The 14,461-nt window shown below is 38.9% G+C and overlaps 7 protein-coding genes across 16 annotated transcripts; 4 read left to right on the forward strand and 3 right to left on the reverse strand.

Moving 5' to 3' along the window:
- Positions 1-111: 111 nt before the first annotated feature.
- LOC130693779 (ubiquitin-conjugating enzyme E2 E1-like) lies at positions 112-1,783 on the reverse strand. 3 transcript variants are annotated; one of them, XM_057516983.2, is made up of 5 exons: positions 1,625-1,783; positions 1,033-1,296; positions 901-951; positions 700-832; positions 112-625 (listed from the first exon to the last, which is right to left on the reverse strand). In XM_057516983.2, exons 2-5 carry the CDS (start codon positions 1,257-1,259, stop codon positions 380-382), a joined length of 657 nt encoding a protein of 218 aa, XP_057372966.1. In that variant the 5' UTR covers positions 1,260-1,296; positions 1,625-1,783; the 3' UTR covers positions 112-379. The 3 variants fall into 3 exon arrangements, with proteins under 3 accessions (XP_057372966.1, XP_057372967.1, XP_059350606.1); XM_057516984.2 differs by having other exon boundaries at positions 1,542-1,768; XM_059494623.1 differs by having other exon boundaries at positions 1,740-1,759.
- Positions 1,784-1,982: 199 nt separating this feature from the next.
- On the forward strand, positions 1,983-4,207 carry LOC130693775 (cyclin-dependent kinase 10-like). 2 transcript variants are annotated; one of them, XM_059494616.1, is made up of 10 exons: positions 1,983-2,042; positions 2,133-2,243; positions 2,552-2,624; positions 2,688-2,862; positions 2,941-3,043; positions 3,103-3,202; positions 3,266-3,415; positions 3,489-3,785; positions 3,857-3,978; positions 4,045-4,207. In XM_059494616.1, the coding sequence occupies exons 1-10, from the start codon at positions 1,998-2,000 to the stop codon at positions 4,075-4,077; spliced, it is 1,209 nt and encodes a 402-aa protein (XP_059350599.1). In that variant the 5' UTR covers positions 1,983-1,997; the 3' UTR covers positions 4,078-4,207. The 2 variants fall into 2 exon arrangements, with proteins under 2 accessions (XP_059350599.1, XP_059350600.1); XM_059494617.1 differs by having other exon boundaries at positions 1,992-2,055.
- On the reverse strand, positions 4,098-4,786 carry LOC130693781 (large ribosomal subunit protein mL42-like). Its single transcript, XM_057516988.2, has 2 exons — positions 4,556-4,786; positions 4,098-4,412 (listed from the first exon to the last, which is right to left on the reverse strand). Exons 1-2 carry the CDS (start codon positions 4,747-4,749, stop codon positions 4,190-4,192), a joined length of 417 nt encoding a protein of 138 aa, XP_057372971.1. The 5' UTR covers positions 4,750-4,786; the 3' UTR covers positions 4,098-4,189.
- A 115-nt stretch (positions 4,787-4,901) lies between these two features.
- Positions 4,902-6,221, forward strand: LOC130693780 (solute carrier family 66 member 3-like). The gene is made up of 4 exons (XM_057516986.2): positions 4,902-5,139; positions 5,269-5,491; positions 5,557-5,677; positions 5,741-6,221. Exons 1-4 carry the CDS (start codon positions 4,988-4,990, stop codon positions 5,881-5,883), a joined length of 639 nt encoding a protein of 212 aa, XP_057372969.1. The 5' UTR covers positions 4,902-4,987; the 3' UTR covers positions 5,884-6,221.
- A 123-nt stretch (positions 6,222-6,344) lies between these two features.
- Positions 6,345-8,653, reverse strand: LOC130693776 (thioredoxin domain-containing protein 3-like). 6 transcript variants are annotated; one of them, XM_057516981.2, is made up of 9 exons: positions 8,478-8,653; positions 8,371-8,418; positions 7,766-7,873; positions 7,570-7,673; positions 7,432-7,503; positions 7,252-7,368; positions 7,136-7,193; positions 6,813-7,074; positions 6,345-6,743 (listed from the first exon to the last, which is right to left on the reverse strand). In XM_057516981.2, exons 3-9 carry the CDS (start codon positions 7,863-7,865, stop codon positions 6,380-6,382), a joined length of 1,077 nt encoding a protein of 358 aa, XP_057372964.1. In that variant the 5' UTR covers positions 7,866-7,873; positions 8,371-8,418; positions 8,478-8,653; the 3' UTR covers positions 6,345-6,379. The 6 variants fall into 6 exon arrangements, with proteins under 6 accessions (XP_057372964.1, XP_057372963.1, XP_059350602.1 ...); XM_057516980.2 differs by having other exon boundaries at positions 8,371-8,430; XM_059494619.1 differs by having other exon boundaries at positions 7,766-8,418.
- Positions 8,654-9,193: 540 nt separating this feature from the next.
- LOC130693908 (pleckstrin homology domain-containing family A member 3-like) lies at positions 9,194-10,574 on the forward strand. The gene is made up of 5 exons (XM_057517115.2): positions 9,194-9,271; positions 9,477-9,593; positions 9,659-9,817; positions 9,875-10,008; positions 10,073-10,574. The coding sequence occupies exons 1-5, from the start codon at positions 9,232-9,234 to the stop codon at positions 10,286-10,288; spliced, it is 666 nt and encodes a 221-aa protein (XP_057373098.1). The 5' UTR covers positions 9,194-9,231; the 3' UTR covers positions 10,289-10,574.
- Positions 10,575-10,710: 136 nt separating this feature from the next.
- Positions 10,711-14,186, forward strand: LOC130693907 (thioredoxin domain-containing protein 3-like). Of its 2 annotated transcripts, XM_057517114.2 has the most exons (8): positions 11,534-11,579; positions 11,665-11,764; positions 11,834-11,937; positions 12,004-12,075; positions 12,157-12,273; positions 12,339-12,396; positions 12,463-12,718; positions 12,787-14,186. In XM_057517114.2, exons 2-8 carry the CDS (start codon positions 11,665-11,667, stop codon positions 13,058-13,060), a joined length of 981 nt encoding a protein of 326 aa, XP_057373097.1. In that variant the 5' UTR covers positions 11,534-11,579; the 3' UTR covers positions 13,061-14,186. The 2 variants fall into 2 exon arrangements, with proteins under 2 accessions (XP_057373096.1, XP_057373097.1); XM_057517113.2 differs by having other exon boundaries at positions 10,711-11,764.
- The last annotated feature ends 275 nt before the right edge of the window (positions 14,187-14,461 follow it).

The following is a 14,461-nucleotide window of genomic DNA, read 5'->3' on the forward strand; positions in this document are numbered from 1 at the left end:
GGACGTTGAGGTTTTTGCGTAATTTGCGAATCGACGAAGTCCGGCTTCCATACAGCGAGCTGTGCGTCTTTTTGATAGGAGGGAATTTTTTTTCTTTTTTTAATCTTAGAAAAAAAAAATTGGATGTGGACCAGACTAGAGCTTTACAAAAAATCCTCTAGGTGTGCCAAATAATAAAGTGGAGGGTTATAGGAATTACGAAAAAGAAAACAACCAAACAAATCAATGAGGATGTGTTGTTTTAATTTTTTTAAAAAGAAAGAAAACTGTAGTTCCATGAGTAGTTGCGGATTTTGACAGATTTTTTTTAAGGGGAGTAGAAATGAAAGAATAATAAAAAATAATAAAGAAGCTTACAAAAAAAAACTAGGGGAGGAAATCACGTGGCGTAACGTTTGGTCCAGAGCCGGGCGACACGATCGTGCTCTTCTCGATTTTGCAAGTACTGTGTGGCGATGCTGCCGACGAGCGGATCGGCGGGGTTGCAGTCCGTCAATAGCGAGCAAATTGACAGCAGCACTTTGGAGATGGTCAGCGCCGGAGACCAGTTGTCTTTGAGAATATCCAGGCATATAACACCTTGGCTGTTGATGTTGCAATGGTAGATTCGCGTCCGAAAAGTCACCTGTAAAAAAGAACGTTGTATTAAAGGAATACGCAGTGGAATGGTGAAGAAGGGGGTGAGTGAACTCGATTTACCTTGGGTGGCTTAAAAGGATACTCTGGAGAGAAGTGAATGTCCAAAAAGAACACCCCACCTTCGTAGACCGATCCGGGAGGACCGAGGATGGTAGAGACCCATTCGTACAAATTATCACCTTTGGGTCCAGCACTGAAACAATACAAAAAGAAAATGGTAACAATCCTTTCTCTGTCGAATCTTTCATAATCATGATATACCTGCAGTTTGGTGGAGGATCCAGTGTGATTTCTGCCAATTCTTTTTGTATCCTGACACATGAAATTTTAATTAGTTACATATTAATTTTTTTAACTGGAAAGACACACCATCATGTTTTGCAGTAGTGATACCTTTTGGCTGATGTGCTGAGTGCTTTCGACATTTTCGGGTTTGGTTTAGCTTCTTTGGCTTCTTTGACAGGTGGAGTAGCCGTGGTTGCAGGGTTGGCAGAAGACTGAGGAGGGGGTGAGGGGGTTGTAGTCCCGTTAGCCTCAGTCTGGCCACTGCTGCTGTTAGAGCCCTGCTGGTGTTGGACTCTGCTACTGCTGCTGGATGGACCTGCCCCAGATGTGGACATGGAGCAGCTGATGATATAATGAGATCTCCAGATCAACCTTTGTTAAGTAGAAACAATTAATAATAAAATAACTGAGAGTACAAAAAATTTTGATTGCTAAGTTTTTTAAGGACAAGTATCAGTCTGGAACTTGAACACTATATTACACAAAAATGTTTTTGTGAGAAAGAATTTACACTTCCATTCTTTAAACAATATTCTAATATTAAATGGTATAACAGTGAGATTGCAATAAAAAAAAACCTATTAAATTTTTAGTATATTTTCTCAACCCATTCTTACCCAAGCAAACACACAAAGCCTGAAGAAGACAAAGCCGACGACCAGAAAATACCAACAAAATGTACAAATGAATTTTAACGTACCACTCAGTGACTGAACTCAACTACGGAAGGAATGACTTATTCGTTCGAGTTTTAATTTTTCAATAGCAGGAGATGAATTTAAAATAAAAGGATTGTTTTATTGGGGCGTTCTTACTTCTCGCCCAAGAACGATACAGCCACCGAAATACATACAACAAGACATTAAAGAACTGTTTAGGTTGCCAGTTTTACCAGCACATTTACCTAAATTGTCTTCTTTCCATTTTGTCTATTCATTTATTTAATTACAATTGATACACGAGAAAATATTTTTTTTTTGTGACTTCCCCCTTTAAATCTTAGAATATCGACTCAATATTGAATATAAATCTGTTTTGGCCAACCGGCGAATTTACCGCCACCACAATTTCTAATGGCATTGACTATTGTTGTCGGCTCAATCGCGTGTGTTTCTCCGGTAGAATTTTAAAGTAATTTTTGACGAGGAACCTATACCTTTCAAAATAGCTTTTTGTGTAATACTATTCCTATTTGTTACGTAAAAAAGCGTTCCGGTTTAGCAAGAGATATGCAGGATCCAAGCATTCCAGTAAACAAGAAAGGGGTTTTAACTTCTTTCCTCACCGGCCAGCCCATGCCGATTCCGGAAAAAGATAATGTATTACAACTTTTTCCCAATGTGTGACAATGTAGTCGTAAACTTGCGGTTATATGGACAGCATGAAAATAATAAAACATGAGATAGTTGCATCCTTTCCTAAGATTAGTATATAGCATTCCAGCAGGAAATGACTCACGTCTTGGCAGTTCGAAGGTGTTATTTCCTTGTAATTTAAGATGTGTAATACTGTTTCACCTTTAGCTTGTACGTGGCATTTCCCCTTTGTTACTAGACAATTAAGTGTGAGAAATTATAACATTCTCTAAAAATTTCAGTTTTAAACAATTTGTTTGTTTTCAATTCAGCTGGGCAAATGCAGATCTGTCTCGGAGTTTGAGAAGCTAAACCGCATTGGTGAAGGAACCTATGGCATTGTCTGTAAGGATTCAACCTAAAGTCATCTACTGAATTGCAAATTTTCACAATCTGCATTATTTTTAGATAGAGCACGCGACACCCGAAATTCAGAAGTTGTCGCGCTGAAAAAGATGCGCATGGAACGTGAAAAAGATGGACTGCCACTGAGCGCCATCCGTGAGATTACGTTATTGTTGAATTGCCAACACGATAACATTGTGGCCATCAAAGAGGTCGTGGTCGGTAGGAGTCTCGAAAGGTATGTTCATGAAAAGAGAAAACCTTAACTGTGTTGTTGCCTTTGAAATTTAACTGACCATGTCATTATGTTATTCAGTGTTTTTCTAGTAATGGAGTACTGCGAGCAAGATTTGGCTTCAATACTTGACAATATGCCAAACCCATTTACAGAAGCTCAAGTCAAATGCATTGCTCTCCAAGTATATCTGTTCACTTTAGTCATTACATAATTGATTTTGGAACATTCCTTTCCATTTAGGTATTCCAAGGACTTGCCTATCTTCATAAACACTATTACATTCATCGCGATTTGAAAGTGTCTAATCTTTTAATGACCGACAGGGGATGCGTCAAAATTGGTACGGGAAACCTTGATTTTAATGCAAAATGATTTATTTATCTCATAACAATCTATTGGTTAGCCGATTTTGGACTGGCACGTCGATTTGGTGAACCTATTAAACCGATGACTCCTCGTGTTGTAACGTTGTGGTATCGAGCCCCCGAATTGCTCCTCAACTCCCCTACCCACACAACAGCAATTGATATTTGGGCAGCTGGCTGCATTCTCGGTTCGTATAATTCGTAATTAAATGCCTACTCATTTCCTCCTTGACTAATATGATTCTTAATTCAATCATAAAGGAGAACTATTGCTGCACAAGCCTCTTTTACCCGGCCGTACTGAAGTCCAGCAATTGGATATGATAATTGATCTCTTGGGTACTCCTCATTCCGCCATTTGGCCTCAGATGGACCAACTGCCTGCTCTGCAAAATTTTACACTCAAATCACAACCATACAACAATCTCAAGCATAAATTCCCTTACTTAAGTGCCGCTGGTCTCCGGTTGCTCAATTTCCTATTCATGTACGACCCAGCTAAGCGAGCAACTGCTGAAGAATGTCTACAAAGCTCTTACTTTAGAGAACAACCCCTCCGTAAGTTTCACATCTATCCATATTTCTAATACTTTTTCATTAATCCAATATTTTAAACTGGATTTCCACAGCATGCGATCCCAAGCTTATGCCATCATTTCCGCAGCATAGAAATATGAAATCTAGCCGTAGAGAAATGAATCAGGAACAACGGCAACAGGAAAATCAATCGAACGACGGTCTGTCAGACTTGGTAAGCATCTCGTAAGCTACTATACTATTTCAATATTTTATTTGAATATCGATTACTTTTATGTAGCTACAACTGCCGAAGCGTGGTCGGGTCGATTAAAATCAATGGCGAAACAAAAGAAGTTTGGAATTTGTCGTTGTTTGTCCTTTTTTTTTAATTATTATTTTAGTTTTTTTTCTTTTTTACTGAACTACACGCATTTCACGGTGCATTACAAAAACTCGCGATCCGGCTTGGTTTTCTTGGCATATTTCTTTGCAAGTCTTGGGAACCAACGATGTTTAGTTGTAGCTGTTGTTTTCATTAGGTATTCCCTTTGCTGCTGTGGTTTCTCAAAATGAAATATTTCTTCTATATCTTTAGCTTGTGTCTTCAGGATCTGGGTTAATTCATTTGATTTGATTGGTAGGGGAAGGCTGCATTCATAGGGAAATCTGTTATTGGAAAATTTGTCATTAATGTGGCATTCTTGGTAACTCTCGTAAGTTTAAACATATCAAAAGGAAAACTACTTAAAATGAAAACAATAAGCTTTTAATTATTACAAGATAGCGTATATACTAAAGAAAATGCCTACTTAGGTTCGGGATGCCAGCAGACAATTGTGGCTCCATTGTCGGCCATAACAATTTTATCTTCGGGATTTTCTTTTCGGAGGATATGGCTATTCCTTTGAAACCCATAGCCAAAAATCTGCACATATCTAGCACTAAAGTTCAGCACATTTTTGTTTTGAGCCAGATTGCTCAAAGTTTTCAGAGATGTAGCCATGTTACAGCGAAATGTGGTTTGACAGTGAAGCAGACGAACGTTAACAACGTTGCCACCAACACAAAAATACAGAAGATAAATAGTGGGATTAAAAAATGAAAGTCGATTGTCGATTGTTTTGCCAGATGTAAATTTGAGAAAGTCAAAAACGAAACGTGTAACAAGTCAGTCTTTCGAAGGACTTTGGTCTCAACAGTTGATCGTGGTATCACCCTCTATAGTCTTCTTCCTAAAGAAAATGGTCGAACTATATTCTCTATCAGTTACATTTGCTAACATTTCAACAATTGTGCTGTGTATTGTGTTAAAAATCCCGCAAATAATAAGTCTCGTGAGCAGCAAAAACACTACGGGGCTCAGTCTACCGGGCACACTACTTGAATTGACATCGTAAGTCATGTTTTTCAATTATGTATTTCGTACTGGGCATGATTGATGATTTCCTTGTCTGAACTATTAGTATTCATAGTCACGTCTAATCTAGTAAGGGAATTAAGTAGGCCATTGTATCAAACGTAGGTTTACTATTGGGCTGTGCTACAGTGTTTCCAGCGGTTACGCACTTTCGTCATACTTGGAGTATCCCTTTCTCGTTGGGCAAGACCTTCTTCTTTTGGCTCTTGTACTTCATTACAGCAAACAACTAAGTCCGACTTGGTTTGCCCTACTTGGTGCCTATGCGGCCGTCGTCTACGCTTTGACGACAGGCATGTTTCCAAAAGGGCTGTTAATTACATTAATGGTAACTGCTTTGGACTATTAAAACGCTATTTCTACAGATTAGACATTATGACGATCGAATTTTAGAGCCTTTGCACTCCAATATCGGCTGCCAGCAAACTGGCTCAACTTCGAACGATGCACGTCACCCAAAACTCAAAATCTGTCAGTGTGTTGACTTGGTCTATCGCAGTGTATACTTGCATTAGTAAGTGCTGTGATTTGTTTAGTTTCAGATGTTTTTGTTTTCAAACTCTCTGATTTTTCTTAGCGCGGATCTTTACGACTTTGGATCGGGGTTTTGATGCCCCACTGTTAGCCAACTATTCCGTCAGTTTGATCCTTAATTTGGCCATTATCTCTTTGGCTTTGAAACTGAGAAGACCGTGTAAGCAGGAAAAGAAAACACAATGAAATAAAACAGAGCACAATGTTTGGGGCATTAGTGGTTGAGGACAATTGCGTGTCAGTCAATGGAAAGTTAAACTCATTGCGTGTTGCTACCACACTATGCGGGCGCGTGTTTATTTTTACGTTTCCTTTCTTCTTGATTTCCAAGCGGGTACAGTTTAAACGAATCCACACAAAACTTTTGTTCAAGACTGTTGTCATGCTTCCTCCTTCACACCTTGCACGCCATCGTCAGATGTGTTTTCCGAATGCAATTCTCTACAACTTGTTCCGTACTGCCGCCGTCTGCTCACCTCCTTCTGATGATTGATGCAAACGAACGTGATTAAACGGTGCCTTGTTGTTCAAAACTTCGGAGCATTTCGTCTAGACAGCTGTTGGGATACATCACATGGATTTATCCCTAATCGCAAGCAGTTCCCATTTATATAAAGGGCTACGTAGAATTTTTCCTACGACTGGAATTATTATTTTTTGTTAAGTTGAAATAGTTTTAGGTCTACTCGACTGATTCGCTAACGTCTTTAGCCAATTCATCTTCGACAATTTGCTCCAGATTTTCAGTGGGTTCTTCTTCTTCCGGCTGTTTTTCCACTTCTTCTTCGGCGACCTCTTCCACGGCGGGAGTTTCATTCTCAGCAGTTTCTTCCTCTTCCCCTGATTCCTTTTCCAATTGCTTGATCAGCGCTTCCTTTTCATCAGGATCGGCTATCAGATGGAACTCTATAGGCTGATATTCCGATTCTTCCGCGTTAGCTTCGGCACTGCAAGGGGTGTCATCCGTATGTTCCGTTTTCTCTTCTAATTCTAGTCCTTCCACGTTTTCTGCCAGCTCGTCTTCCGTGCCTTCTTCATGAACAGTTCTTAATTAAGAAATGCAATAGTCAGTTTCTATCTATTCTTTCGTGAAAGAAAGTGAAATTGCTTTATACTTTGGTTCAACTTCAGCAATCAGTGATTTAATGGTGTGGTCAAACCACTCTGCCAGGCTTTCGTCTTCCACTGTCGAAGGGAACCACAGAATGAGACAATCTTTTTTGTTGAGACTTACAGCCGATCTGGCGACGATCGCCAATTTTTTTTCGGTCAATGCCTCGATCAATTTATCGAGGATCAATCGATAGGATCCTTTCAAAGTCAATCCGTCCAGTTCTAGCCAATTATCTGGCGCAGTAGTCAACTCAACGTCTTCTTCTTGTTAGATAATAGAAAATTAAACAAAATCTAAAGAGCTGTCGTAGTTTTAAATGCTTACGATTAGTTTCTTCTGTCTCGGGATTGCTGTTTGGCAAATCAAAACTATCCCATGACAACTGCATTGATAACAACACGTTAGATTGCATCGGAGTGTTTACAATGCACTTTACTAACCGCAACCCTTTGACGAGTTCCTTCCAACACTTCCTTTTCCGTTTGCAGTTCAGCCAGTAAAGTTTTCCTGATGAGAGGGGCATTAGCACCTCTAATCAAAGCTACAGGTTCGCCGCCCTTTAAAAAAAAAATTAGCAACATAGAATAATTTGCATGTAATGGCATTCTGTGATCACTTACGGCCAGGAAAAGCCAAGTTGGTTCGCTCCTGCTCCTGAACTTGGAGAGCTGACCGATGCAATCCGCTTTAGCCTTGTTGTAAATAGTTAATTAAAATTTCAGCTGTGCGCAATGAACTATTAATGGTGATGAAGTTACCAGGGCGCAGTGGAGGAGATCATCACCTAATTGAAGTTTGATCTCTTTCAAATGGGAAGCCATCGCCGTGCAAGGGCCGCACCATTCCGAGTAGACGTCAACCACTATACTCCGGGGGTAGACAATATGTTAATTCCAAATGGGTATGGCTTTCTGCTGAGGTCAGCTAAATAATTTATATTTAAGAGTATATTACCAACAAGTCCTTGAAGCTTGGTGAGTTCTTCCCACTCTTCGTTGGTGGCTACTTCGATTTGCCAAGCCACATGATCCACTCGCTTCTTTCCGGCTGCCATTTTCCTTGCTAATAAGGCACCCGCCATGTTGATAGTAAATCACAATTTAATATAAATACAAAGGAACAATTATAAATGCTTAGATTTAAACATTCGACTTCCAAACAACAACTTTGTGCTACATCAGCTGTGAGGCTCGCAAAAGTGTTGGTTGGCTCGGAAGTGTTAGAATGACTGAGCCTTCGTAGGTCATTTCACCTTTGGTTTTATATAGAGTGTAAAAGTGTTGTATAGGTATATAACTTTTAGCCGCTGGGAACAAGTGTGAGGTTACACGAAAATCAGCGCAGCCGCTATCCGCCGTTTCGTCACGAGAAAACTTGGTGCACACGAAATGCTAAAACTATTGTGCATGTATGGCTGTATCGTACTTGCTCGTCTAAAAGTAATTAACTCTGCCATGTGTCTTATTACACTTGCATTGCTTTGGTTATGCATCACACAATAGCACGAATTCGTATGGGTGGGACCCGTCATGTGTGACAGTCTTTTGCCATACTTTTACCTTATTTATGGTTGAGTAATGAGTTGGGTGTGAGAAGAAACGATCCGCCTGAATGAGAAACTTCAAATTTGTGATTAATTAAATAGCAAACAAGGGATTGCTTGTACCTTTTTCTTGGTGAATAGATTTTAGCAGTTTTTGTCGAGTCTTCGAAAAGAGTTTGGCTGGTCAAGTCGGTTCCAACTGTCGTAAGGAAAGAGAGATGTTGATTCGTTGCTGTGGGTAACGCCCGAACTTATGGCGACGATCTAGTCTCTGCGACACTCGTACCAACCCCTTTTATTCTGCCTGTTCGCCGCTTCCCTTAAGTAATTGTCCATCGATCCATTACAGCAACGTCACTTTCACAGATATGTTGTTTCATAATTTAAAATTGATGCAATCCTTTTATTCTTTATTTTCACTTTTGTTATTTATATTTCCTGTTATTGGATATTATTGAATTCCCTTTTTTAAACGTGCAATCTTACGCGCCATCTCGTATCCTAATATTGTAATCGATTTTGATTTTCCAGCAATGCTTTGCTCCAAGGGACAGTGAAAACGTTAGTGTACATAGTAGTGTGTTGACTAATTCGACGCTCATTTTATGTGTTCGACGTTATCGTGGCCATAAATTACCGATATTTGTCGAAACGAAGCTTAAAAGTTACCAGGGATAAAGGACAGAACTAGGAACCGACAATGGTTAGCATATCTAGCTGCTGTTCTAGGCAGTTGCCGACGTAAACAACTTTTTTGGAGCAAAAACACAACATTGCTTGGGGCATTTTTCAATACGTGTCACTTACAAAAAGTGTACACACGGGCTAGTTTTACGCCACATCAGCAGCATTCAAGACGAAAAAAGTGAAGCTCGCCATGGAGGGAGTCCTTTGGAAATGGACAAATTATTGGACAGGTAAATACTTTTGCCGACTATTACCTTTTCTTTACGATGTCAACCCCCTGTACTTACATTGTTATGTGATGTTGCCATGGCGTCAACTATAATTCGGGGAATTTTTGAAGCCTTTGTGACTATTTGTCATGTGACTGTGATACTAACACTTACTAGCTGTTTCATGGACTTGGTGTAACCTCCACTAATTTATTGATTCAAATAGGCTGGCAACCACGCTGGTTTGTGCTGGACGGTGGGATCTTGGTTTACTACAAGTCTCAAGAGGAAGTGAATCAAGGATGCAAGGGTTCACTTAAAATTAGTGCTTGTGAAATATCAGGTGAGTGACAAGGGATTTTAAAGCATTTATTGATAAAATAGATTATTCTTTTCTTAATTGCACAGTGAGTCAAACAGATCCGTTTCGACTTGACGTTACTGTTCCAGGAGAGCAGCATTTTTACCTGAGGGCTTCCACATCACAAGAAAGACAAGCATGGCTTGTGGCATTAGGTAGTGCCAAAGCTTGTGAGAGAATCACTAAAGATGCCACTATTGAACCAGGTTTTAAAAGAATCTGTAATTTTCATATATGTTTTCCTGAATGTTTTCCTTTTGCAGTGTGCATCCCAGTCTGTGAAGAAAAAAATAATTTAAAGTCAAAGCGAAGTGAATTGAGACTCTACTGTGATTTATTAATGCAGCAAGTTCATTCAGTAAAACATGCAGCTACACAAGCACCACCTGATATTGAGGTAAAATCTTTTCCAAAATTATCAAGATGTCATCCTAAATCAACCGTTTATTGTTGGGTGGTAGAAATTAGACGAATCCACACATTTGCTGACAGCCACTTGCGACACCTTCATTTCCACACTGGAAGAATGTTTGCGGCTTGCCAAGGCGGAGTTTACCTACCAATTGCCCCATACGCATCCTTCGGTCGACAAGCCAAACAATGGCTACAGTTATGACCCACCCCATTCTCCCGCACCCATATCGCCATCCGGTAGGAAAACTTCACGTTCTAAGTAGAAGCTTTTTGGTGAAAAAGAGAAAACAAACTTTAGATAGGAAAGAAATCTCTCGCAGCCTTGAATTCGTTTGCCAACTATTTTACCATTCCAAACGTTGAGAACAATGGCGAAAACAAAAACAAACACAAAAAACTTAAAAAAAAAAAAAGAGAAACTTTATAATAATAACTCTTCCTCTCTAGTCATCGAATATGGCATCTTTATTCGGCCAATTTACCCCTTTTTTTACATAAAATTACATTTTAAAAATACTCTTAAAGGATAAATAGAACTTTGAACTTTGATTCTTCTTGTTGTATTCGATTTTTCATTTGAATACTATTTTTCTTAGCTCACTTTCTTGTTATTTTATTAACGCCAACTAAAGTTTGTACGGCAAAGTTACACTTAGGTGTTAAACAACAATGGATAGCAGCACACCTACCGATTCGATCCTTTTCAACACGTGTATATCTTGTGTCGCTTTTTGTTTATTTTCTGCAAAAATCGGTTTAGATATTATTTTTGTTGTGCACGTATTTTTCGATAACGGAAAACATCTTCCCAATGTTATCCTATCGATACTTGTTGTTACGTGACAATCGGACCAACGTTAAAGAATTTACAACAAATTCACACGCCTACTTAGAGATGTGCATTTATGTAGGAAATCTGGCGCATTTTTTGGGGATCGTGATTTTCAAAAAGATTCGTGCGCCATCGATTACACAGTTGTCAAATGTCGCATACAAAGAGTAGAGAAAAAGTTTGATAATGATTCTTATAGCAAGCGAGTGTCGTACGATTTAGTGTATGCACGCGAGCGTGATCCATTTTCTCTTCAACAAAAAAACAAAACTCAATCGAAAGTTGACGATTTTTTTTGCCCGTCAAACCGTTCTGTAAAACCTTTCGTTGTTGTCCATGTTTTTATGTATTTTGGGAATCCTGGTCGTACATTATAAGAAATGCAATCAGCCGTCAACCGAAATATGGTAAACAAGCCGAGTGCGTGTGAGTGGGAATGCGACATGGCCTTTGACTCATGTCTTTCCCCCTTTGTCACAAGCCCACTTGAGAGAGGCAGAAAAAGAAACAATTTCGGATGGAACAACAGATTCTTGGTCCTTTACATATATTGCACATAGCGCATGTTGGAAGGACGGACTCGGTTATTGTAATTTTCTTTTTTGCCCTTCCTGTTAGAGATAGTTGTGTGCACCCTAAAAACTATAAAAACTTGAACGAAATCAGGTACTGAAGTCCAGTCGCTGTCAGAGTGTGAGTGACACTCTTTAGCACCGTTTGACGTATGTACAGTATAAATATTTCTTTTGATTCATTTAATTGTGATTTATCAGCATGGCCGACATGAGTGTTTTTGTACCTAAGAAGATGGCAGAATGGGAGAGGAAAGTGGATCATTTAATTTGGCAAATTGAAGTGGCCTCCGATGAAAAATGGGAAGAACTCGTCAAACTTCGAGGCCTCGTGGGTAATCTTATAAATTCTAATTGAAGTGTTAATATTTAAATTTTAATAACGAAACTCATCCAACACGCAGTGGTGGATGTATATTCCGAGTGGTGCGGCCCGTGCACAGCCATGGCTAATTATTTAAAAGAGATTAAACTTTTATTAGGGGATGATCTTCTTCACTGTGCCCTGGTAAGTTTGTAATTATTAGTACTTATTGCATACTGCTAATAAACTTTATTTTACCCGTTTATTTAGGCAAAATCAGATAAGATCAGCCAACTTGCCAAATTCCGGGGCCGAAGCGAACCAACGTGGCTATTTTTGGCCGTAAGCTTCTAAATTAATATGCAGTCTTACACTCGTGGATATAACGTTGACAAGACGGTAATTAAACGTCTTTTTAATTAGGGAGGAGAACCTGTTGTGTTAATAAGAGGTGCTAATGCCCCACTAATTCGGAAAACGTTATTGGAAGAACTACAAAGAGAAAAGGAGGTTCTAGAAGGAACCCGTCAAAGAGCTTCGGTAGGCACGTCATACGTTCTATTATACTGATGCACGTAATCCTTTAATTAACTGAAATTACTTAGTTATCTTGGGATAGTTTTGATTTGCCTGTTTTCAAGCCTGACACTGAGAAAAATAATAGTAAGTACAGCCAGCTATAAATTAAAGGAACTTTAATATTTATGCATAATTTTTTTTTTAATGAAGAAATTGTATTGACCACTGCGCCGGACAATTGGTGGGAGCTAGATGGCCTAACTCTACAAGGATCCTATCATCTGATTACCGATAAATTGTTTGCTGCACTAACCAAACGAAACCTGAAAATCGTAGCACAATCAGCCGTTCGTCTCAACCAAAAAGATTGCCTTATTTTATGGTTTCCATCTTCAGTTGATTATTTCAGCCTGACCGAATGGTTTGACGCAACGATTGAAACACTTATCGCCGAAGTTGAACCCAAGTAATCACACAATCCTTTCATAAATTTTGTAGTATTTAAACGTTTGTGTTTCTTTATTGTCGATTTAGGATTGTGCTTGAAGAAGAAATTGTAGAAGAGCTTTCTGAAAAAACAGAAGGATTAGAATTGGCTGAGAAATCACTAGAGTCTGAGGTAAAACCTACCGATATCGAACTTAATAGTGAAGAACCTGAATATCAACCTATAGAATTTCGCTTAATAACTGATCCCGATGAAAGAGACGCTTTGGTCAAACGTTTGGAAAAGGAATTGAAAGATAGCATAGATTCTGAAAGTCTCAGAGTGGAAGAAGATGATGGTCAAATTGTGGAAAATGTTTGAACTTAGCGAGTTATTGCTACTTTGAGTTAACTTTTAAGTAAATCCAGCTGTGGAGAAAACAGTTTTACATATTAACTTTCCTTTACGATTTGAATTCGACTCGATCTCGATAGGCAATTTGTAAAAACCAAATTGTATTAAGAAAATTGCATTTCGGAAAGTCATCTGGCAATGATTTGCGAGTGTGAAGTCACACCAAAACCGTCCAAAATATGTTACCTGCCTGAAAATTTTGCGCTGGAGTGTAAGGTGGTGAGAAAACTTAGAATACACGTGTCGTAACCGCAACACGCTATGGCTAAGTTTTCGTACACTGCATGTTGCGACCTTCACTGCCCCATTAACTATTTCAATGTTGTTTGGTATTCATTTGGCATTGTTTTCCTTGCCCAAGTGGCATGTTAACAATTATCATAAACATGACGACCAAATTCAGCGTCGAACTAGTTTAATAGTTGGCAAACGGTGAAATGTTGAAACATCGTCTTTCCTTTAAAAAAATGTTTAAGATACAGAAAAAAAATTAAAGTAAACAAAAGTTCTCTGTGAAAATTTCACCACATCGTAAAGGTAGAACGTGCTGACATCCAGGTAGACTGTACTCTTTGGTGATTGTAGAATATTATTTCATGAGGATGCTTGATGTTCCATCGTCATGTCACGAACGCATCAGAGAAAACTTTCCTTTACTGCATTCCGTAGCAGACTTTACTTTGCATTAGGAAGGTGGTCGATGGGGCTGAAGGTGCAGGGCAATGCTGGACTTGCACATGTGAAATGTAATCAACCCATCACGCAGAAGTAAACTGCACAAGTACGTGGCCACAATAGACGTCGTTACCTCGAACTTTCCGCCTTTTTGTTGTTCTTGCAATAAATGGATTTAACGTTTTCATTTTTTAGGACACGCTGAACTACTTAACAGAAAAATTCCAAATCCAGTGAAATACGTCGTAGTAAGCTGGGGTAAACTTGAAAGAACACGAGCAATGTAGAACGACGCCCCGTTTTAGCGAGCTCAGTGCAGATTTGCATTCTTGCTCCAATGTATAATGATCAGGTTCTATGTTATGGTATACACTATGATATACACTATGTTAGTGGTAAAACGGTCGTTACTGAAACCATACTTTCTAAATTTTTGAAGCCATATAAAGTGTATTTAGGCTACAACAGTTTACATTTGCAAAAATAAACATCTCACTTTTTCAATTTTCGTCAAATCCTAGATTTCATTAAAAATACATTATTCCGATTCGAAATTGATCGCTGATCTCGATAATGGGATATATTTTTATATTAGGCTTCTACTTTTTGAATTAACCATAAGAAACAGAAAGTCGTGCTTATTTAGTCGGGCTTAAATTTTTTTCGGTCAGTGTATCTAGAGAATTAACTAGA

The sequence above is a fragment of the Daphnia carinata genome, chromosome 3 (assembly GCF_022539665.2).
Source record: "Daphnia carinata strain CSIRO-1 chromosome 3, CSIRO_AGI_Dcar_HiC_V3, whole genome shotgun sequence".
In the NCBI taxonomy this organism is placed as follows: Eukaryota; Metazoa; Arthropoda; class Branchiopoda; order Diplostraca; family Daphniidae; genus Daphnia; species Daphnia carinata.